Source organism: Scleropages formosus, chromosome 16 (genome assembly GCF_900964775.1).
Source record: "Scleropages formosus chromosome 16, fSclFor1.1, whole genome shotgun sequence".
Classification (NCBI taxonomy): Eukaryota; Metazoa; Chordata; class Actinopteri; order Osteoglossiformes; family Osteoglossidae; genus Scleropages; species Scleropages formosus.
The window spans coordinates 4,280,317-4,305,126 of record NC_041821.1 but is presented as its reverse complement, the minus strand read 5'-3'; the positions used below and the strand labels follow the sequence as shown (position 1 = coordinate 4,305,126).

Sequence of the window (24,810 nt, the reverse complement as noted above, 5' to 3'; positions counted from 1 at the left end):
CTTTCCGCTTCCAGAGGCCTCATTAAAGTGGCTCCCAGCTCCCCCGTCCAGTGATCGGTCCGCTCCGCTGCGCACTCCTCCTTCCCTTCCGCATTCATCCTTGTTTTTTTTTTTTTTTTAAGAAAAAATTAAAATGTGGACTTGCTTTTATTTTTTGCTCCTTTGCATAGCTCTGTCATGTGGTCCCCTGCTCACTATGTTTACCTTTATTAGTTCATCTTTAGTCCAAAGTAACTTACAATGTTAATATGATTTACTCATTTGCTAGTTGAGTAGTGTTTACTGTATCAATTCAAGGTAAGTACCTTGACAGAGGGTACTATAACTGGATTCGAACCCATGTCCTCAGAGTGCAAATGCTGCAGCTTTATACATTCTAACCACTGCTCCACCTGCTGTCTATGAGTAGTCCCTCTTTGTGGATACCTGTGGGCAGGATGTTTGAAAGGGTGACCGGTGATCAAGGACTCACAGCCTTCATTTCACAGTTCTTGCTTAAGACCAGAAGGGGTGGAGCTTAGTCGGTGTTTCCATCATGAAGACAGTTTGATGGGATACCCGCAACGGATTGATCTCAATAAATTCATCACGCAGGAAGAGGAACTGGCTGACTAGCCCCTCTAAAGCACTTCTTCGTATCTTTCATCACTCATACATCTGCGATCAGTGTGATGCATGTGCAAAAGGTGGAAATCTGGTTATAGCAGTAATCGAAGGACCCGGGTTCAAATCCCACCGTGCTGTAATGCGTCTGATAAAGGTGTTTTCCCTGAATTGATACAGTAAAAATTGCCCAATTGTGTAAATGAATTAATCAGTGTAGGCCACTTTGGGGAAAAGTATGAGCTAAATTAATAACAAAGCAATAAGTGTGTAACTGTGTTTGAGTTATGCATTTACGAATGGGGCACAGTTTCGACATTCTCTCCGCTGGGTGTCAAAAATTCAAGGGTAGGTTTATTTCCCACTCCCAACCACAGCCAAGTTAACCAGGTTAATTGACATACAGCAGGGCTCTTCCACGTGGCTCATATTTCATGAGGCTCTTTGCAGTATGGTGGACAGAGGAAGTGCCAGTTGACTGTGGAGAGGGGGTTTTTCATGCTTATAGACAGGACGTCAGGTGGTGGGTGGTCTCTGTGACACTCCATCTGCTCACCGTTTAAAGTGGTCCCACATCCCTGTATTTACGCCCGAGGGCGGGGAGAATGTCCTTTGTCACAAGCAAGCGGTCCTTGTGTTTTATGTATTTATTTATTTATTTTTGTTGCCTTTTGTCTTTTCGTTTTGTGAGAACTTTCCTTTTGTCCTTCCTGTTGCCCACAGTGATGCCGCGTTTTGCGGAGCAGGTGGAGGTGGCCATCGAGGCACTGAGCACCAGCCCGCCCCAGCCTTTCGAGGAGAACGAGTTCATCGACGCCTCCCGCTTGGTCTACGATGGTGTGCGCGACATCCGGAAGGCCGTCCTCATGATCAGGGTGCGTAGACTCGTTCGCCAAGTGTCCGCTCAGTTTTCTTCAGCCGCTTTAGCGTGGAGCTTCTTTAACAGTCTTCTCCTCCAGCGAGAGCATAAGTCTGTTCGTAATTTGACTTGTCCATAACTCAGTATGTTTGTAACTCCAAAGTCACTTTTACCACTAAGTCTTGATGAATAAATACAACTTAATAAAACAGACATCTTTCAGTTATTTTCAAGATATGTAAAAATATGAGAATTTTGTAAAACCTTGTAATACTCTTAACATTATTACCTTCCATTTTATATTCAAATGAATATCAGTTTAAAATGACCAAAAATACGTATAAATCTCTCCAGAAACTCCTATTCGGTGCCAATTGTTGACTGATTTATCCTATAAAAAAAGTTGTCATCTTGTTTTTAATCACTGACCACCAGACACAAGCTGTAAACACAGTGGAAGCTAGTTTTTTTTGCTAAGATTTATTGAGCTGACACTTTTATCCAAGACAACTTAAAATGTTAAGGTTATAATTATTACAAGCTTGAAATTATTAACCCATTTATACAGCTGGGCAATTTTACTGGAGCAATTTAGGGTAAATACCTTCCTCAAGGATCCTCCAGCTGGAGGTGGGGATCAAACCTGCAAGCTTTGGGTCCGAAGGCAGTACCAACTGTCCCAATAGTAGATTTAAGTTCGTCTCAGACTTCTATTTTGTTTTAGTGATCTTTACTGCCATCTCGCCGCTGGATGGGTAAACACACATCGTGGTTGTTCCGGTGCAAACGGAAATTTTAGAAAAGAGATGAGAGAAAATAATCCAGTTGTAGAATTAAAACTGGAAAACTATTGTGTGAAATTTAATGTGTTGGAATTCGTAGCACTACAAGCATGTGTATACATTGTATCTGGTCTCTGTGAGGTCTGTGTTAGTCCATCTTGCTTTTCATCTTAAAAAAATGAGATAATTGAGATATGTTGAGGAAGTGGCTGTGTCAGAACTCTCTGTTGCCTTCCACGTGCTTACGTTGGAATCTGAGTTCAGAATCCTCAGCTACCTTTGGTTTTCTCCGTGATGCTGATGCTTTAAAATAGCAAACAAAACACTTCTTGCAAAAATTTATCTCTTTATCACTTCCTTTGGACCAATGTTAAACCAGTTGACCTTTTTTCTTCCGAATGCAAGTCAGCGAGCCTCCATGTGTGGTCCATTACTCGGGGCGATCGTACCCCGGAGACCAACTGTTCGATCGAGGTCGGGCTGCACCCGTGGAGCTATTCAGTTATCGATGCTGCCGTTTGCTGCTGCTTTCCCTTTGTCCCTTCGCATCCAAGGCTCTTACGGCTCTTCGTTCACCACCACGATAATTCAGTCACTGAAGATTAATCCGCTGGAACTCTTCCCAGTTTGGCCACGAAATCAAATCACGGAAATAATTTGATGTTGGTAAATAATGTAGAACAGGGGCTCTGAACCTCGCGAACCCATCCGGCTTCATTATTCCCACTGGATACGCGGCACGCTCCACTAAGGATGTTGCTTTTGTGTACCGGGGGCTCCAGCTGTAGAGCGCATCTCGTGAGAGCCGTCATGTTAAGCATCGGTCTGAGTTGGAATGAAAGCGGAATACTGCGGTGATGGATGTAGCTGATGAGGTGCTAACACTGGTCTGGCTGTCTTTGTGCTCAGTGTGAGGGGAAGACAGGAACAGCAGGTGACGTAGTAGTTACAGGTGCCACATTGTAGCTGAAAGGTCCAGGTTGCAGTCCCACATTCTGCTGTAGTACTCTTGATAAAATACTTATTCTGAGTTGATACCTTCTTGATCAATCGCAAAATAATTGTAAGTTGCTTTTGAGAAAGGCATCACCAAAACAAACAAACAAACAAACAAACAGATAGCTCCTGAGCACAAGAAGGTAACAAGAGATCCTCCACAGGCCCCATGTGGGATACCGAAGTCTTTCGTCTCTTAATTTTAAAATGCTTTGTCCGTTGATTCATTTATCAGCTTTTTTTTCTTGTGATGCAACAAATGGGAATGCATTTTGTTATTTTCTCCATCCCCTGGAGTCCATTTTTCTCCATTGTGTTTTTTAAACCTGGCGACTAAAAGCAATGATGCAAGTAGCTTGAAACACAGAGGTTAATTATTCATTAAAACCTGACTATCTTCACGGCAGCATCACCTCCGAATGTATTAAGTACCTCAGAAGGTCCTGCGATTTTGGCCCAAGTGTTTACCCAGCCGATGAAGGACCGTATGGTCAGGTTGTCGTATCTAAACTCGCATCCGGAGCCCGTCGCTCGGACGGACTGCAAACTGATTGTTTGTTTGCTCTTCTCAGCCTGTTATTTACCTTGGCGCCAGAGCATTGACGAGTTGTTGACATTGCCGCTCTCGTTTGTCCTCCGTTTCCCCGACAGACGCCCGAGGAGCTGGAGGACGATTCGGACTTCGAGCAGGAGGACTACGATGCCCGGAGCCGCACCAGCGTGCAAACCGAGGACGACCAGCTCATCGCCGGGCAGAGTGCCAGAGTGAGTTCCGGCCAATCAGGTCGCAAGATATCCGAGCCGACCAATCACGGCTGACTAAGTGTAACAACAAACGGCATCGCCTCCAGTCGGAAGAGCCGTTTCGATTAACGTTAACGAAACACATTGAATGCAGTACGAATTGTGAATTCTGAACAAAGCATTACTAAAAAGATCGGGTTGAAAATATTGTAATTAACCAAATAACCCATTATTATTGTTTCAACGCAGCAGAACGGTTGTCAGTCTCGCTCACATTTACCCAGAATGAACTTTAAGTAATGCCACAGTGTAATTGGTCGTTTGGCCCGGTGTGCGCTCCTGATTGTTCAGTAGAGAACCCTCGTCCGCTTAAAGAACATTAGGAGGATATCAGTGGCACGCACCGGTCGCCGGAGAGACCTTGCCGTCCAGATGAGCGGCGGCACGGGGGAGAACAGCAAAATCCTGGCCCCCTTCCCCTCCATCTCAGCCTGCTGCAAGTCCCCTGGAGAAAGAGTCATGAACGGAAGAGAATGAGCAGTAAATTGAGGAGGAGCGGGAGCCAGTTGGCACGGCGAGACCGGAGCTGCTGAGCGCTCAGAATGAAGCCATCGGTGAGCTCCGCCGAGGAGCCGGGCGAGGTCTGCGGCGCGGCAGTATTTCACAGCGCGAGCCGGCCTGCAGCACCGCGTTCAAGGAGAACCGCCGCATCCTTAAAGTGCTGTAAGCTGGCGCCAGAGGTACCGAGCCACATCGCCAGGGGATGATAAGGAAAAATATACATATGTATGTTGTTTTGTTCAACAAAACGCTGTAATGGTGAATAAACACACACAACTGTTTGGTTATTTAGCACTGGGAATACAAGCGGGCTACGTCAGCCCACCGACGCCTGCCGATGCGCATAATCAAGGAGCGCTGTGAGGGCCGTTTTTACTTGCGGTGAAGTAGCGGAAATCTCGGGAGGCTGGATCTCGATGAGAGGCTGAATGGTGCCCGACCGCGGCGGACGAGAGGCGGCGTGGAGTAGCGCTCGGCACACATTCAAGGATGCCAAAACGCACAGCGGCGTTATGTTTGCTGTCGCTGTGTTTTGGAACGCGGGGGATGAGGACGCTCAGGGCTGTGTCAGTTGGATGATGGAAGAATGGGCTGCGGGAGACCTGCTTGCGGGCACCGTGTTTCTGCAGGGTGGCTTCGGTGGGCTGCATCGAATACATGGGTTGTGTATTTGAGAACCAGAGGAAGCGACCAGCCGAGGGATCCGTACGCCGTTTCCTCAACACCTTTCAGTGCAGCTACCGTGTGAAAAAGCTGTATTTGATGTTGGTGGTCGTGGTGGAGCAGTTCAAGGACGAGCCTGACCAAGCTGGGGACTCTGCGGGAATAACGGCCCCGCGAAAACGTCTCTCCGATGAGGAGCATTCGGTCTATCTTGAGCATTCTGTCCACCTCCGTGGCCGTGTCCGTCATCTCACGTGTCTCGCCGGGAAGAGTGACGCGTCTCCCCGCTTGCCCGAGGGGTGCTACGCGGGTACGGCTGTCACACCGGAGAGACGGGGTCGCGCTCGCTCTCTGTTCCCCCGCTAATGTATTCCCCAGGCGCTCTCAGCATATGAAAATTAAGTCCTGGCAGGGCCATGAATTATTTTGTTCCACCAACAGCTTTTCTTGTTGTTCCCGCTTTGCTTGTCAGCTCCATTATTTGAGAACACAAAAGCTCACAGTATTCTAAGTTATTAAAATAAGAATGCAATCAATAAAACGAGGACAAACAACCGCGGCACGCAACGGAGAGGGTGCCACACGCACGCGCACACACGCGCGCACACACAGCCCAGTTGGATAACCCTGTTGAAGAGGTTGGCTGTAAAAACCCAACTCTGGAGTGCGCGGACAGTTAATTTCCAATGGAAACGAATTAAAGTCGTTTGAAGGCGCTTCCCTCGGCGAAGAGTGCCAGACGGCAGTTTACGCTGGACGCGCGCGGTCGAGCCGGAGAGCGTGCTAGCGTGCGCTTCGGTGGAAGGCGGCTGCTGCGGCTGCTGCTGCGCTGAGGTCCAGAGCCCCCACTTCCTTTCAGGGTTCTGTAACACCTATTTTAGGAGGAGCAGCTTGCCCCGAAGGTACCTTCATAGACTTATGACCTTTAACCTGAAGGATGACACTTGGATTATAAGAGGGCCCATCTCTAGCAAGGTTTCCAGAAAAATACCAACTATAAACTGTTACTCTAAATTCTTGAAATGGCAATATTAGTAGTAATAATAAGCAATACTAGTAGTTTTTACTCCCCAGAGAATACACTCAGTTACAATACACTTTATTATTCTATGATTCTCAGTCCCGAAGACAGATCTCAGCTTCAGTCTGTTATGCTTATTTGCAGCGGGTGCAGAACGTATTCACCCCCCCCAGACTATATCATGCTGGCCCATGCTTTTTAAAGTTGGATTTTTCAGTTTTGCATTTTTTTATTTACTCTTCTTTTATAATAAAATTGATGATAACCATCCGAATTTTAAGTATCTTCTGTTAACCCTGCAGAAAAAATGCAGGGGAGGGATAGGTAAATACTTTCTACACCCACTGTATATTTTCTTTTCATTTACATACGGCTTGCCCGGGTTATCTGCTTTATTGTGATTGCAAACACATTGTTAATGCTGCAATTGATAATTAATAAATAATTGACGCGCAGCCCGCTTACGGTGCCTTCATGGTAGCGTGCCATCAGCAGCTACGAGCACAGGGAACGGGATCCTCGAAAGGACTTTGGGTTCATCTGTATCGTGTGCCTGCTTTTCCGTAACACCTTCTCTGTAACGGAGATTCTTATCATCGGAGTTGTGGGGATTGGTGGAGATAGCAATCACTGTGTCTTAATGAAAAATGAATCATATTAAAAGTAAGATCTTTGTATGCATTTGCCATTCAGATTCATTCACACATAGGTGGTGTTTCCAACAGAATTATAGGTAATTACAGAATAATCTTATAGAACAGTTACCTTCATATCTCACCAGTAACAAACCCAATACACAACAATATTTATTCAGTTCAGTGATAAAAGTTGGGAAAAATTAATGATTGTTACTGCTGCTCCCACACACATTGCCTTATATCCCAACTTTGTGACTTTGACCTTGACGCAAGATTTATTCATCTTCAGGACTTGCTGTGGATTGTCGTGGAGAAAATTCATCCATTTCAACAACAAAATGGAGATATGGATTTGCACTTTATGAGTGCGGGTCCAATGATTAATGGCAAAATCTATAACTTTATGCTGAGGTCTCTTAAGAGGGTGCGGCACTTCCACATTCATATTCCTAAGAACCTCTGTGTATATATTTCTGAGCCCTGCGGTCATGAAGGAGTGTCGTCGTCCACTTGTAGGTCACCAAAATGCTTTATGGCACCTGAAATATGATTCCACCGGTCAATGGGCCGTTGTAAAAACGGGCAAGTGTGTGCTAAAACGCTCAGTAAAAATGAACAGGTTTTCATGGGCTCCACCTGTATCTGATTTCTGGTTTGGTTATACCAGAACGCTGTACCTGGGACTGTGCATGAAGTGTGTGATAAGCATGTACTATGTGGAAATGTGCAACGTCAGAAAATGGATTTCGCGTCTTTGTTTTTTGTGTCCTTTTGAGCCCCTCCCTCTTCTGCTCTTCTAGCACTTTCTCGCTTCATCTATATCTATCTCTATAGTTCTATTCTATAGTTCTATCTATACTTCTGTTCCCCTGGATCTTCTGTACTGGTCATGCCACTCTCGTACTTCTGCCATCAGACAATTTTTCCAGTCACTCCTCTTTTTGCCTTTCCTCTATCCATCCATCCATCCCATGTTTACTCCTTTTCCATCTTTTCTACCTGTTCCTCCTGCCCTTCTTTGACCTGTCCCTCTCCCCCTTCATCTGCCTTCTTTTTCTGTTCTTACCTCTTTAATTTCTCTTCATATTCCTTATCTCATCTCCCTTTTTCTATATCCTGTCTCCAATCGCTTCTGTCCACCCATCTCTTCCACCATCTCATTCTCCTTTATCCACCCTTCTCTACTTCTTCCAGCTTACGAACCTCTATCAACTCCTCTCTTCCTTACATTGATACATCTCTATTCATTCTTCCCTCCTTCTTCCTTCTCATAGTCCTCTACCCATCATTTTCTTCCTCCATTTCTTACTTCTCCATTAGCCCTTATCCTCCCTTTATCTTATATTTAAATTTGTCCACCATTCTCTTTGTTTTCCATGCATCTGATAATTCAGCATTTGTTCTTCTGTCCATCCTTCTCTCTCATGCTCCTCTATCCATGATTCTCTCCCTACTCATACTCCTCTGTTCGCTTCTCCTCTCTCCCCAGGCCATCATGGCCCAGCTCCCCCAGGAAGAGAAGGCCAAGATTGCTGAGCAGGTGGAGAGCTTCCGTCAGGAAAAATGCAAGCTGGACGCCGAGGTGGCCAAGTGGGATGACAACGGCAATGACATCATTGTGCTGGCCAAGCAGATGTGCATGATCATGATGGAGATGACCGACTTCACCAGGTGTGCAGGGCTCAGTGCTCTGGGAGGCTGGTGTGGGCAGAGCAGGAGAGGGTCACTCTGAAATCCTTTAGAAGTTCTACACACTTCTCTAATGTGACTTTAAAATGAACAGCTGTGTTATCCCATCGCTATACAGAGATACACATTTTTTGGTGTTAATGTTGATGTTTTCAGTTCAAACATCATTCTTCTAACAAAAACTTGCATGATTAATAATTTTGCTGTTCATCTCAATCCACAAATTAATACTCTCTTGGCCTTTCCGTCTGTTTTCCACCTTTTATACCCTATCTGAGTGATTTATGTTCACTTTCTTTTCAGAATGTGTGGTTTTCCTCTGAGTTGTCTACGTAAACCAATTATCCTGACAGATACATTAATGTCCATCACTTGGATGGCCAGATTGTCAATTTATGTGGTGCTGGCAGCGGGTGAGAATATTTCCCCCTGAATAAACAAAATGTCTATATTTTAAGAGCTGGAAACAATGACACCTGAGGGAGTTTAATAAGTTGTCGTATCTGATCAGTCAATGAGCATTAGTAATTAGTTTGGTCATGACCTCAGATCACGTCTGAGAGGAACTCCCAAGGCCATGTGTAATTGGGAAAAGGCAACTATTTTCTCATAAATCTGAGTTCATTTTGCTTGGTAAACCAGGGTCGCTTCCTAACACATTGGTTTCCTCCCTGTGCTGCCCTGAAAGGGGCAAAGGGCCTCTGAAGAACTCTTCAGACGTGATCAACGCCGCCAAGAAGATTGCAGAAGCAGGATCCAGGATGGACAAACTGGCCCGAGCCGTGGCTGATCAGGTGGGGTTGTCGTTATGGTGACGGGCTCCAAAGGAGTCCCCGGAGAAAAGGCACCGCCTAAATTTTATGCTTTCTTCTTTTCTTATTGGAGCTGAAGCTGTGGGTCCAGAATTCCTTCTCAGCACCTTCACTTCGAAGCATTGCGAACCTGAGATTAAAGAGGGCCTGTCTTATAATATAATTAGCCCCATTGAGGTGTTGCATCCATAATCTGATGAGTACCTTCGCAGCATGCTGACAGACCATTTTCGGCATCTAATCAATCAATACGACTCTTTGGGAACAATGGAAAGTGCAGGGTAGGAAGAGGAGAAAACATTTAACAAAACCAGCAGGAGCCCCAGGTGATGTTTTATCATCGAGGAGGAGCCTTTTCCTTCTATCAATATTGAATAAGCAGAGTATCATTCGCATTCAGTGAAGATGTATTGATTCATTATACAGCTATTTATTTTTTTGTAATTTTCCACAGTAGCAGGAAAGTTTGTTTCATATTCAAATTACCATCCGTATTTTGAGTAATGAGAAATTTGGTCCAAAGCTGAGAAAAAGCCCTGGAATGACAAAACTCACCGCACTGAAGGCCGCTGCTCTATTGAACTGTTGCCACGGCACCAGGCCTGTGCAAAACCTGTCACACGGCACGTCGTCAGCCCCCGTCCACAGAATCGGCAGTCACTTTAATGAATTGAACAGGTGGCTTGCCGTTTTTAATTCAGGCGTTAACCGGTTCCTTGACTTGAATATTCACATCCGTCTGCTTTCTGCCGCCATTCTGGACGGTGGACGGGGCGATACGAGGTGCAAATGGAGGGAGCTTCAAGGCCTCATTTCCACCCGCCGTGTCCTTCTTATTGAGAAGCGGTTATACAGGTGCGGAAAGGTGGATTGATTCCCACTGATTTAATCTCAGACAAATTCCAGGTAGATTGGAATTTTTTTTTTGGCGCTGGATTTGATGTAATGCACTCATTGTATTTTCCTGTGACATGTACGTGGTTTTAGAGAAAAGTGTCTGCTAAATGAATAAATGGAAATGTAAGAAAGCATGCTGCTGTTTGTCGATCATAGACAAAGTTACAGGACCATTAGGGGTTTCTCTGTCATTATATTTCTGGAGGCCTTAAGAAGGTAATATTTGTGTTATCCTACACGTTAAAAAAGATGTTACGTTCACACATTCTAAACCTTAACCAATTATAGGCAGACATATTGACCCTCGCGAGAAAAGTTAAGGCCTTGTTGTGGTTTGGGTACCCCCCAGGAGGCCTCTGTCAGAATGAGCAATTTAATCATGTGGGGGATGGATTTGGAAAAATATGATGGTCAAGAAATTTAGTCACACATGTATCATGACTGACCTGAACAGTGCCAGGGATTCAGAGACACGTTAATGTACTTCAGAAGGAAGCTGGATGCTATGCTGGTCTCCTGCTATGTTGCTGTGGGAGTTCAGATTTCTGATGTTTCGGTATCTTTAAAAAGCACATCTTGAAAGTAAATTCAGCTGGCAAGCATTACTGAATTTGAGCAGGGTGTATCTCCAGCAAAAATTACTTTAAAAAAAAAAAAAAAAAGAAAAAAACAAAGCACACTCACAGTTTTGTGTTTGGAATCTAAATTTCTTATATCATAAAACAAAATTCCATGGCACACAGTATGACATCTTCATTGGGGTTCCAGGGATGGTGCCAAACCTCCATGTGTATGGAAATTAATTTATTAAAGTACATTTAGATTCGACTGCATTCATGGTCAGCGCGCTCTCTGTATGTCAAATTACTTGCCATTACTAGAATGATTAAAGGCGGGAAAAATAAAAATTGAGTCCCAGTACTGAAACTGTCACAAGTAATGTTACTTGTTTTCTGTAAGGCAATTCAAGGATTCAATCTGCGGTTTGCAGTTTTGTCGAAGTTGAGATCCGCCTTGGATGGATTGCAGTGAATTATTGCACCGAAATTAATCATTCTCTTCAGTTATCTATGTCAATAGATGATGCCTGTTTTTTAATCTTAGTTTTTGGAAGCGACAACAGTACGTGCCAAAATGCAGCTCTTCACTGAGTAGACTGTGAAAGCTAAATGTTGGCGCCTGTGTTGGGAAGGAAAAACAGAGCCGAGTTGCTGCCGACCCCCTGCTGTAGTTGAGTGGGAGCGCTAGCATTGATCGCTAATGCTAGTGGTAATTACTAATACACTTATGTAATGTGAAGGATTTTGATGATGTATCACAGATGTTCACGGCTGAATATGGTTCACCGTGGTAAGCCGAGTAGATAAAAGTAGATATGGATAAAGGAACCCAAATTCTGCAGCAGCAGCCACACTCAATTGTTAAAATAATTTTTGCAGGATGGGAGTCTGTGCGCATTATCTGTAGTCAAGAAATGAACATTGAAAGCTCATCTGCACAGTTGATCTCAGCTCAGCAAGGAGAGCAGAGGCTGTCATCGCAAGTCAGCGGTCGAGCTGGAGTTTCTGAACCCCGGGAAGTAGCATTAGGACCCCCGTAGATGTCAGAAGCTTTGCAGAACGGTGGTTAACAAGCACATGGAGGAGTCTGTAATCTTCATTAGGTTCAGGTACTCTGGGGTATGGGCTAGGGGTTTCACGCTTAGCCAGGAAGCTGCCATCAGCAGGCAACTTGTAGTGCAGAGCGTCGCACCCATGTAGTTCCAAAGGACCTCTGAGTAGCAAGTCAGTGGAGTTGATATGGATGGAAGGATCAGCAGAATCTCTGAGGTGTGAAGAGCAGTCCAAGTGGGATTCCAGAGCCTTGTAGACCTGTTGTTCATGTTTGTGTTCCAAGGAAAGGTTTATAAACAAAGAAGGCAGCAACATGAAGTTCTGGAAAATAAGGTTTAAAGCATTGGAAAAGTGCAAATAGATGTTGGTCTCCAGCATTTTGTGAGGCATAGCAGGGCACTGTGTGTTGCCTTCAAAACACTGATTCCAGTTGGGTTCACACCAAATTCTGCTTAAATCCACCTTGATGCTGTGGATGGGAAACAGAGTTATACCTGCAGGGGATGTGGAGGATGTAGGGGAGCAGTCGTCTAGAATTGCAGAAACATGACTATCGTCTCATTGAACAGGAAACACTGCATCTGGACCCCAGGGGTAGAGCAATAATTTGGGGTGCCAACTGTGCAGCTCCATACATTCAGTACAGTTCTGGTTATTGTGTGTAGGAGTTTGTGAGAAAGGAAAGCAAAAGCCTTTGGATTTAAACATCGAGACTAAGTGGGTCACAGTAAAGTGGGGGATGCTGAGGAAAATGGCTGCTGCTCTGAGGACTACATTACCCAGAAGGCCACACTGACTGTTTGTACAAAAGTCTGGAAAAGTACAGGAAAACTTTTCCACAGACATTTTTTTGCTTACTGCACCAAAACTTTTATTTTCCTGCAATGCATGTCTGCGTAAGAAGTGTTTAATAAATAATAGTGCTGTGGTTTAACACTGGAATTTAAATGGACTTCCTTTGTTGATGGGAAATTGGAAACAATCTTGCCATTCTTGTCCTCCACATTGGTAATGCCACAAAGGGTTTGAAAGTTAAACGGTTTTCCTTCCTCCTTTTTGTACAAATATAAGCAATATAGTGTTTTTATTGTAGAGGAGAAATCCAGCCCTTGAAACTGAGTCAGTGTTGGTTGATGCATCTCTCGGTTTTGGGGTACAGTTTCAATTAGTCTGTTTTAAAACCAAAGCAAAAATATTTCAAAATACTCCTCGTTTTGACCTGTTAGTTTGATAAATGTGGATTTTGAAACCACACCCAGAATAGGCCATGAAGGCTGGAGACTGTCGCTGTGACTGGTTACTGTAACATATCTGGCAAGAAAATGTACAGGTGGTCCTTGACTTACGATACGGTTCTGTTCAGATGATCCCATCTTTAGTCAACTTTGTTGTAAGTGTAAAATCCTCATTATAATAACCATAAGCATACTGTATATGAAAAGTTAACATGCATAAATGCTAGGTTGTATAATGGGATTTGCTATATTTTTTTTCCCTATTTTCACATATTGTTTGTGTTAAACAAATATAGAACAAATGCGATACAAAGAACAGTATTAAAATTACATTTTTTGTGCTGCACTATTTTCACTTCAGCCTTCTTCAACATTTGATCCTCATGATAATTCAAAGGAATTCTGGTATGTCTTAACACTGTCCTGGAACATGCTACACAGTGTCACATGGCCATTCCTGTGAAATATTACAACAATATTGCGAAATATTGTTGACCTTCTATCCTTGCTCTTTGTATGTATATTTGCAGTTTTTCAATGGACTGTTTCTGCCTCCGTGTTGCCGTGACTCATACACCTAATAAGAACAACATAAAATAATCAGTTTATTAACAATATATCTAATTAAATCAGGTCCAGGGTGGCCAGACGCTGAGTGTTACTAAGCCATGTGATATGGCAGCCATGGCAGACATTTTCAGTGGCTCATCTCTCTGAGCAGATTGACTCAAAAGCTGTTTGAATAATTCAGGATGCTACAGATGATGCTTCTGCCATTCAAACCCATAGCTGTTGTCCTCCAACTGGCCTCCTTTGTGTGTCTGTAGTGCCCCGACTCGGCCTGCAAGCAGGACCTGCTGGCTTACCTGCAGCGCATCGCCCTCTATTGCCACCAGCTGAACATTTGCAGCAAGGTGAAGGCCGAAGTGCAGAACCTGGGAGGGGAGCTCATCGTCTCAGGGGTAAGTCCCACCCCGGCGTCCCACAATGCCGCTTGCCACAGTGCCATTCATTGCATTTGCCATTTATGGTGTCCTCATTTAAAAGTAAAGAAGATTTGGAAGCCAAGTAAGTTACGCGGAGTATTTACATTTAGCTGAGGCTTCTTCCAAAGCGACTTACGATTTACTCGTTGAAAGGTCCTGTTTGGTTTCATCTGGCAATGCGAATTGCAGAAGAGGTGGCATTCAGCAACTTTCATCCTGCAAAGAGAGCAGATGGCCACAAATGACATGGCACCGGTTGGAGATTGCACATTAGCTTTCGAAACTAATTTGTAAACCCTTCTATTAAATAACCGAGAAGGAAAAATGTCAAAGTGTCAAACTGCTAATAAAAATTCAGGTTGCTGAAAGAAAAAATGCCATCCCTGCTGCCAAAGGAGAAAGAGGAGTTAAACCAGACTTGTCTGCGGTTTGAATCCCACCTTGTACTATAGTACCCTTCATCAAGGAACTTACCCTAAATTGATGCAGTAAAAATTAACCAGCTGTATAAATGAGTAAATCAATATAAGTGGCCTTGTGTACAAACCAGTCATTGTAAGCTGAGTAGAGAAAAGCATCAGATAAATGAATAAATAATTAAAATGACAAGCGCAAAGATTTTGATAATATGGCGATATGGGCAAATAAAAACAAAAGGTCTTTCTTGGCATTTTTAAAACAAAGCAGAGATTTATATGGCCTGCTCAGTGAGCCAATTTGAAGAAAAACTGATCAAAAACCAATCAATCAGTCATGACAGTCCAGTGTTTGGGGTCACTTTATTACCAATGTAGACACCCGCTTCCCATTTCACTTTCTCTGCGCTGATGAGACTGATAATGTAAATGATGAAACCAGTAAAGAAAAAAAAATTTTGTGGGAAAAACTGCCAAATTTGGCTGTTAGCTCTATATAATATTTATTGATTGCCCTAAATAGTAAAGACAGTTTAAATTTATGAGCAAATAAAGTTATGAACAGACTTCTGGTCCTGGTTGTATGAGGAGGTACTGAAAACACAAATGACTTGTATGTTCAAAATACAGGTGGTCCCCGACTTATGATGGGGTTACACGGCATTTAATACGCCTAATACACACCTCTTGTCATCGTGAAGGAGGCAAAAATGAGGCGTTGTTGTTGCTGAACCCAAATGCAGGTGAATTTTATTGAAAAGACAACAAAAGGGGCAGGCAAACGTTGTTGGGGACAGGCATGGGTCGGGCGATTTGCAGACGGGATTCCGTAGGATGAGACGAGAGACGTGGTCAAGATGCAAGCCGTAGCGAGAAGGCAGGAACGAGGAAGAGAGTCGAAGGTAAACACCGGTCACGGAGATGCTCTGGAGATGTAGTTGCTTCCGCGAGCAGGTGTGCTGACACGGTTCCTTTATACCTGTCCCGTCTGATCAGTGACAGGTGTGGGCATCATGCGCATAGTCGTGAGCGTGACACCTCTGCGTGACAGATTGGGAGATGCGGATAGCTGCCACTGCCCAACATTGCGAGAGCATATCGCACCACATATCGCTTGCCCGGGAAAAAAATCAAAATTCGAAGTACGGTTTCTACTGAATATCTATTGCCAGCTCACCATCATGAAGTCGAAAAAAATCTTAAGTCGAACCATTGTAAGTCGAGGACCACCTGTACTGCAAAAGTACATGTTTTACATGTCACACGTATCACTTACTTGACGAAATGCAAAATCCCTCGTACAGCTTCAAGCCTACTGATAGGTTTTGGTTTAAATGAACTGCTTTATGCTAGAGAACTGGTCGAAACAGCTCCGTTTTTATAGTTTTCAGTGCTCAATAATGCGGCGGTCGTCAGCCCTGAATGCCTCTATTGTAACTTATCATGGTTGCTTGGGGTTCGAGCACTGATTGATTTCTCTATACCATACCGCCGTAGTAAAGACATTGACATTTACAGTTATTCATTTATCAAGACAGTTTCCTCTGAAGCAAGTTGTGATTTGAATCCCACCTTGCACTATAGTATCCTTCATCAAGGAACTTACCCGCAAATCAGAGTAAACAGAATGATGTGTATGCACTGTATTGTGGGCAGCAGGTGATGCAGGAGTTAAATGTGCTACCTTTCAGCTTAAAGGTCACAGGTTTAAATGTGGAGATGATCAAGTTGCTTCGCTGGGCTATGTTGCTCTAGTAAAAATTACCCAGGTGTAGAAATTGAACTTAAATTCTAAGTGTATTATGTGTATCCGCCTATAGGAGTTTGCATTATCTGATTGGCCTTCAGGCTGTTATGCTTCGCTTACTATAAATTTTATTGCAAATGCTTTCGTACCGAAAACAGCAAAGGCTAAGGAAGTCTTCTTTTCGGCTGTCGTCATGCCATGCTCAGGAGAACCAGGCGCAGTTCAGGTACGAGGTCAGACAAGGAAAGAAAAACCGACTAACTGGACCAGGACGTCTCGTTTATCGTAGTTTTTTCTTCGGCTTCGAGCCCCGGCTCTCTGTCAGTAATGGTGTCCGTGGCCTTTGTGGTGTTTCCGTGGCGCCAGGCACCGATCCGTGCGTTGGCTCCGTGTCCCACGCGCTGTGGAGCAGAAGGAGGTTAATCAGCGCCGGGAGCGCGGCCGGGGCCTGCAATCTCGGCGCACACACAGGGGAGTGCACCTGGTAATCTCCATCGACAGGTGACGCGGAGGGATGGCAGGGTGGTATAGAGAGATCAATCACTGCTCGGATCCCAGGGAGCCGCAGACGAAAAAGAGAAAGTTACAAGAGAGCGGTTGAGGGCTGACGACCGCCGCATTATCGAGCACTGAAAACTATAAAATCGAAGCTGTTTTGACTGGTTGTCCAACACACAGTAGTTCATTTAAACCAAACCCCATCACTGGGCATGAAGCTGTACAAGGAATTTTATACTTAGCCAAACAAGGTCAACATAAAACATAAACACTTTAAAAAATATTTCCCCCACACAAATCATTTGTGGTTTCACTAGCTACCCACGTTACAAACACAACTGGGACCAGAAGTCTGTTTGTAACTTAATTTGTTTGGAGATCTAAAATCAGTTTTATCACCAAGTCACTGACAATAACAGGTTAATAATGTGGATGTCCCTACAACCGAATTAAATTTTTTATGAATTCATGGAATGTAAGTTGATTACCCTTACATACTTGGCGAGGGCATGTATTTTGTCCGTGGTCTACATCTCAAGTTCTCTCTCTCAATGTGTGGATGACCAAAGTGTTTATTTTTCTTGGAAATATTTTCAGTTTCTCTGCATTTTTCCTGTCTCTATGTTGTTGTGCTTTTCGGAGTAATAATAAAAAAATAATATTACTTGACGTATTTACAGATTAGGTTCTGTGACAATCTCAGATATTGCTATAATGAAGAAAAATACTTTGCGCAACTTTTTTTAGATTTTAATATTTTTATTAACTCTGAGCCACATACCATTTAGATACATTTACATTTATTCATTTAGCAGATGCTTTTCTCCAACGCGACGTACATCTCGGAGAAAATAGAGTTTGTGCATTACATTACGGGAAAGAGAGACATAGTTGCAGACGTAATTCTTAAGTAAGCCTAGTTTGTTTCTTTCCACTTTATGCACGGATGTTCATCGCACAAGTAGGTGCACAAAACTCAGGATAGACTAATCCTGATCACCTTCGTACAATACAGGAGTTAAGTATTAAGTGAAATTAGAAAGACTTTGCAGTCACAAACTCCTCTTCCATTCTGAATGTTGACCGATTTATCCCATAAGTGTGCAACATCTTATTGACAGGCACTCAGGAACACCAGCCACATTCTGTAAATATAGTGGAAGTGGGTTAGATTAAGTTGGTCCCGCACTACTGTTCTGTGTGTGTTCCGTGTCAGAGCCTTTCACTGCCAGCTATCAGCTGGGTGCCTAAATACAGGAGGCTTTCGCTCTGCACAAAACAGAAATTTTAGAAAATTGTTAAGTAGAGAAACTGCAATTAAAAATAAATGAAAAAAACTGGAAAATGTTTGCATATTCAAAAATTCATAAGTTGTTCATAATGCTGCGAGCCAGTGGGTTTTTAGTCACACGCAGTACACAGAGGACACGTATAGTCTGTGCGATGCCATCATCTCCTCGTTGGCACTCGGCCTTATGTCGAGAGGTGTCTGCTGAAACGGGCAGGCGCTTACAGGCTTCTCTGTGGTCAAGCCATTTTCCACTGACAGCCCCAGCGCGTACATTAGTGTTTATAAAAAATACATACCATCTCGATTCTCAGCAGACCTCAATAGCGACCGAAATCCGCCCGTATGATAAATAGCGCCATCGTGACAGTGCCTGAGAGTAATTGCAGTGTTGGAGCTCTCCCACGTCAGGCCAAATTACACCATTCGCACATCATTGCCCTCTTCTGCACAGGTGAGAGGACGGCTGCTTTAAAATGACAGTAATGGAGGTGTGTGACCTTGCAGGGGCGCTGGAGAGACCGGTGGCTGCATGGGCTCCTCGCCATGCGTTTGCAGAGTCCTGCTGTTGTCGCTGTGGAGACTCCATTATATTTCCATTATTTCGTTAACCGAACGGACCCTTTTACCCAGTGTCACTGGTGCACTGTGCCATTGCTTCACTGTGCCTGCTTACACTGCTTTTTACTATAATGGAGCTGTTTTACTCATGTTTGTAGACTTGAGTGCCTAATTCTAGGGGGCTGCAGATGGTCCAGCGATTAGAGCAGAACTCTCACCTTGCAGTCATAAAGGCCCAGGTTCAAATCCCTGCAACTGCTGTAGTACCCTTCAACAAGGTATTTACCCTGAATTGATATGGTAAAAATTACCCTGGGATGTGAAGGACCCCCTTGGTTCCGATTACCTTTCGATTACTATTACCACTTCTCTCTGATGACCTTGTTAATCCCACAGTTTAATGTATGGCCTAAAGAACTGTGGGTATTATTATTATTATCATCATTATTATTATTATTATTATTGGTCTTGTGCATTCTGTGGATTGTCATTTAACGCAATTCTTTTTGTGCTAATTCATGCACAATGGTTCTTTTTCAATATGGATGTGTGAATTTGAGTAAAATATGTATGGAATTTTGTTCTTTAGAGACATAGATAAAGCCAATGGATATTGTTATTTTAAGGCATTGTGTGTCATTTTGACATGACGTATTGCATAGTTTGAAAATGGTTATGACCTTTTCCAGATATATTTCTGTCTGGGAAACGTGCTAAGAAATGGTATTAAAAAAAAAAAAAAATAGAATGGCGGTGATGCGTTTTCAAACACATCGACTCAGCTCACAGAGGAAGGAGAGTTATAAACGGAATGCTTGATGACAAAAAGGAGAAGCAGGTTGGTGTAAATTAATTACATCATAATTTATTGATGTGAATTTATTATGATGATATTATGACAGTTTGTTTGCTTGGAACGGAGAGAGATTGTTTTTTCTTCTCCTGCCTCCTTGCTACAAATGTGTGATTAAAACAGAGCCATGTGCCGTGTGCACTTTTTCCGGCCTCTGACCATGACAAACACTAAAATGCCAGTTATGTGTGTACCCCATGCTGGGGTCAGCGTATAGGAGTGAACGTAGAGCCACTTTTCTGCCGTTCACATGTTCACATTCAAACCCGAATGGTCAGATTCTCCCACCTCACATTTCCACCAATACGCAACCATGTGTTTTTTTTTTTTTTTTATTTTTATTTTTATATTCCCTCCCACAATGCCCCTTGGGACTCCATATCCGCCCCCTACCCCACCTCCACATAAAGCTCACGGACTCGGAGGTTTAATGAGTGTAATTACCAAATAGAGTGCATGCTGCGGGCTATTTTGTTCGGTAATAATGGCCAAAACATGAAAACATATCCCCATAACTGGTGGTGGCAGCTCAGAGAACCTATTAACTGCCAGTTGCCATTGGGCGTCGTCTTTTCCATGCTGCAACACCGGTCCTCCCTTAGCTTTTCTCATGTTGCCTTTAAGTCTAACATGGGTCCTTAAGTAGCCTACCACTTTGCCTGCTTTTAAAGAATGCCCTTTAACCATACTTCCATGTCATGAGTATAGCCTTGTTTTGTTCTTTACATAGTGTTGCACTGTGTTTTTCTCCTGATTTTGCCATGTGCTGTTTCCAAGGATGGTGTAATGCATGGAGAAGGCTAACCATATGAGTGACTGGTGACATACACTGATGTATGAATGACCGGTGGTTGGAAATGCCCCAGTGCTCAGGGAGATGGCCCAAGATATCTAAAAAATATTCTGGAATTTACAAACGGTACCACCAGTTTGTGGCCAAAATGCAAAATATCCCCCTAATTGACCTCCTTTCTTCCACTTGGACAAATTTTGCCAGTGTAAGCAGATCATCTGCGTCAGACCACTCTCTGAACGCTTTTATTTCATTGTCTTCAGAATTGGGCGTATTTGGATGTGTTTATTTTTGATTCTACCTACTGAGATTTGTCTTTGTTAAGTTGTGTTGTTGCAGTCTAGCAACAGAGTGTTGGTTCATCTCCATGGAAACTCTTTATGAAGGCTCCTTGAGCACCAGTCACATACACTGTTGAGTGTTATTTCATAATGTTTTTTTTTTTTTTAAACGAATGATTGGTAGCTTTTCAGTAGATGTTTGTTTAGAACGAGCAGCCATTCAGAATACTGACGAGTCCCGTGGCACACCTGTGAGGAGTGCTGCTCCAAACATCTGTTGACACTCCAGATCATCTGTGTTTTCCACGCAGACAGGCAAAATGCATGTTGTCTGAAAATTTGCCTTATGTCGGAATGTTGTAATATAACAAAACAGCTGGTTTTTGAGTGAACCCAGAAGTGGACATAAACGTGAACTTTTTGCTGTTGGATCATTTGAACGATATCCTTTAAACGAAGTGCCTTATTTTTCGTGGTTCACATGACAGCAGTTGAGAAGTTAAAACAAATGGTTTGCTAGAAAAAATGGGATTTTAAAGTACAAAACGTTGGTTGAAGAATCATGAAGCAAACCAAATGGCAGTAATCTGAAAACGGCTACACTTGAATGTGTATGTTATACTGTAGCTGGTTCCCTCGATGGTTCATAGTGTTATCATAAGACATCAAAGTTGAACTCTACGCTCTGGTCAGTTTCATATGGAATTCGTGAGGGACCAATATTCACTGAATGTCTACAGATTTTCATCCATTTTTAACAAGGAGTCTGTGAGATAACCAAGAACCTTGTGACCAGAAGGCTGAGAACGTTGCTTCATGAATAAATGAGTCTTATGTAAACTGGTTTAAAAAAAAAAAAAAAAAACTTAAAAGTTGAAAACATTCTGTGGCTGTTATCTTCGTAAATAAACTATTCTTGTGCTTCCTGTACGCGTAGCGAGAGTTTGTGTATTCATCTTATAATGACAGTACTGAATTGATCGAAGTGACGAGCGATAGCATGAGCTGTGTTGATTTCTGGTTGGCGCGGTAACCGTACTTCCCACGGGCACTTTCTGTTCGCCGCAGAGTAGCTGTCAGATCGACTACCTGCCTTTTGTTCTTCCTCTTGGAATCGGGGTTCAGAGCACTTGGTGGAGCTTCTGGAAAGAATGGGGGTTTCTCTCACCTCGCTGTTTCCCTCTTTTGCTTCGGAAATATCCCTACAGCACTTGATCACGAGACGGCGCCGCTGCCGCTGCTGGCGGAAACCTTTTACCGCGATTGCTTTTATCAACCTGTATCTGATTCTGCACAGACTCTCCTGGGAGAAGCTCATCGAGGGTGGTGGGAGACGAGCTGCTTTTTCACAGCTACTGATAGTTGATCTGGGAGGTAACATTGGGAAGGGTGGGGGAGAGGTGACCAGCTGAACCCTCCATTCGGTTGTTATATCAGGACTGTGTCCAAAAATACATCATCAGGGGCGGCAGTGGAGCTGAGCTGTCAGCTCTGGGTTTGGTGGAAGTGTCCTAAAGAGGTGAGCGGAGGTTCAAATGGGCATCGGCACAGGCCACGTTGGTCTCCATCCTCTTTGCTCATGCTGATTTCTTCAGAGGCATCAGCCTTGTTTTCCTGCCCCCTCTCTGCACCAGTGGAAATGGGGTTCGTTAAATCATCTCTGCATGCACGGCTCCGACGTTAAATGTGACAAAACAAAGATAAGAGAAGCAAAAAAGAGTGAATGCGACCCTTCTGTATGTTAATTACGGATCCATACAAGACGCTGTGTGGCGACGGCACGTTTTATTCTTAATTGTCAGTAATGGAAGCCCTCGAACTTGACTTGTGCCAGGAGACGGCCTCAGAACAACAGGTGGTGTAGCTTAAAGTGCCGACCCTTCTCTAAACGAGACAATTAGAGGGAAAGCTCTCGGCGTGCTGTCCTGGCCTCCCGGCGACACGTGGCACTGACGGGCTCTCAGGGGGACCATTTAAATGTTACGCTGTCACCTTCGGGGAGAAGAGAAAGGATTTGTTCAGCGTGGTTCAAGTTAGCGGTTTAGCGGTAACAAAAAATGTCATAATGAAAAATAAAACGTCGACACGGTAAATTGCCAAGGAGGGTTTTTAGGGCTTTTAGAAAGTGTTCATCCTGTTAAATTTACTACCTCTGCTACCACTTTGACTGGTCCTACTAATTATTGTTATTATCAATAATCAACGGGTAGTCCAGTGATTACAGATGTCACCTTACAGTTGAAGGACCAGGGTTGAAGTCCAGTTCCTGCTGTAGTACCCTTGATCAAGGTACTTACCCTGAGTAAAAATACCCAACCATATAAATGGGGAAATAACGGTAACTGTGTGTACAAACCTAACATTACAAACCGCTTTAGTGTCAACTAAATGTTTATATAATAATCTTAACAATTATATACACTGAGTTCTGTTTTCAGCCTTCTTCATGTTCTCCCAGTCTTTTTCTTTTTCCTCATGTTAAATATAACAGTGACAGTAATTAATGAATTATTGATAAATGCATAGTGTAACTGTTCTGTCCAATGTTGCCTTTCTCCAGCTGGACAGTGCCACCTCCCTGATCCAGGCTGCCAAGAACTTGATGAACGCCGTCGTTCTGACCGTCAAAGCCTCTTATGTGGCCTCCACCAAGTACCAGAAGGTGTATGGCACGGCGGCAGTCAACTCGCCCGTCGTATCCTGGCGCATGAAGGCCCCAGAGAAGAAGCCACTGGTGAAGCGGGAGAAGCCGGAGGAATGTCAAACGCGGGTTCGAAGGGGCTCCCAGAAGAAGCACATCTCACCTGTCCAGGCTCTGAGCGAGTTCAAGGCCATGGACTCCTTTTAATCAACGCTGATGGACACGAAACACAAGGCGAAGCTTAACCCCCTCACCACCCCCCTCCATTTTTTGTTTGGATTTGGTTTTTTTTTGATCTTGACCTCCCCTTTTGTTGGACCATTTCATTTAATGAACATGGTTCAACGTGCAGGCACATTGCTGCCACCTGTGTTTGTGTGAAAGTTAGGAGGCTTAGCACTACTCGCATGAAGAAGATGATCACAGCGCTTTGGGTGGGTGGGTCAGGAGGGAGGATCAGAGACGTCATAGCGTTAGTTGGGTTAGGCTACACTGGGCCTGAACCAGCATCCTGCTGAGAAGTTTGGCTGATAGATTCTGTATCCTGTCTCTGTAATGTTGCATTTTCATCAGGCTGTCAAACTGTGGCTTCAAAGTACAAATAATAACAATAACAAAAACAATAATAATATTAATAATAATAATCATAATAAGAATAAATTGGCTAAGACTATGAAAATCTATAAATTTACAAAATCCTCTTGTCACCTCTAACACTGATAGCTATACTGTTGAACCAGAATCAGTTTTTCAAGGCCAATAATAATTGCATTTAATCATATTAATATCAGCACTTTTGATTTAAATGTTACCTGTAGTGACACGATAACGCTAATGTTTGACACGACTGAGCGTACAGTGAGCATATGAGTCCTTTCCTCATTTCCGATAACCCACATGGTGATAACAAAGCACACGGTATGCTGTCTGGAATTGCCTTTTTTAATTTATTTATCTGACTGTAATATCACTAACTATTTCAGCCTGGATGGACGTAGCTTAGAGTGTAATTTAATTTAGACGTGGAGAGGTCTGAGTAGCTATCCGGTTTGCTTGGAGGCTAGTGCTCTACATACTGTTACACTCACCCTTCTCTAATAAACCCTTCAACTCGACGGTATGGCCTCGGTTCTTCTGTGCGTTTTATCTAATCCCGGGCTCAAGGTTGTTCGCGTCTCGGCGCCGAGTTGGCACACACTGCCTTTCGGCTCCGTTTGAATGGATTTGATCTGCTATTGAACATATGAATCCATGTCAGTCTCGTTTAGGGCTTGAGAGAGCTGTGATTTGAAAAGGTTCTGCAGGGAGCAGGCCTCGGCCGTCAGCAGCTCATTAATCAAAGCTTTCGAATTTCTCCCCTGCCTATCGCCAGGGGAAACCGGCGCCCCGCTCTGAAACGCAACAGCGACTCATCTGGAAAGCCTGCTCTTTTTAAACTTCAAGGGGGGTTATTAGCGATGGTATGCCGTCCCGTGAAGGTGACCACCTTCATGATGTTCCATAGAAAGGCCACTTGAATAGATGGTCCTGGAACTGATTTAATTAATCAAATCAAAGTCTCAAGGAGGTGGGGGGGGATACTAATACTGAAAATTGGCTGAGCTTCCCTGGCAGGCAGTATACCCACGGGTCT

At 43.7% G+C, this 24,810-nt stretch overlaps 1 protein-coding gene across 2 annotated transcripts in view; it reads left to right on the top strand.

The window, feature by feature from the left end:
* ctnna2 (catenin (cadherin-associated protein), alpha 2) overlaps positions 1 to 24,285 on the top strand; it is a 289,592-nt gene extending 265,307 nt beyond the window's left edge. For both annotated transcript variants that reach the window (XM_018735926.2, XM_018735927.2), the window contains 6 exons: positions 1,327 to 1,478; positions 3,892 to 4,005; positions 8,357 to 8,538; positions 9,245 to 9,350; positions 13,941 to 14,075; positions 23,097 to 24,285. In XM_018735926.2, the coding sequence (XP_018591442.1) occupies positions 1,327 to 1,478; positions 3,892 to 4,005; positions 8,357 to 8,538; positions 9,245 to 9,350; positions 13,941 to 14,075; positions 23,097 to 23,384 (977 nt within the window). In that variant the 3' untranslated portion in view covers positions 23,385 to 24,285. The remainder of the gene's footprint in view (positions 1 to 1,326; positions 1,479 to 3,891; positions 4,006 to 8,356; positions 8,539 to 9,244; positions 9,351 to 13,940; positions 14,076 to 23,096) is intronic.
* The last annotated feature ends 525 nt before the right edge of the window (positions 24,286 to 24,810 follow it).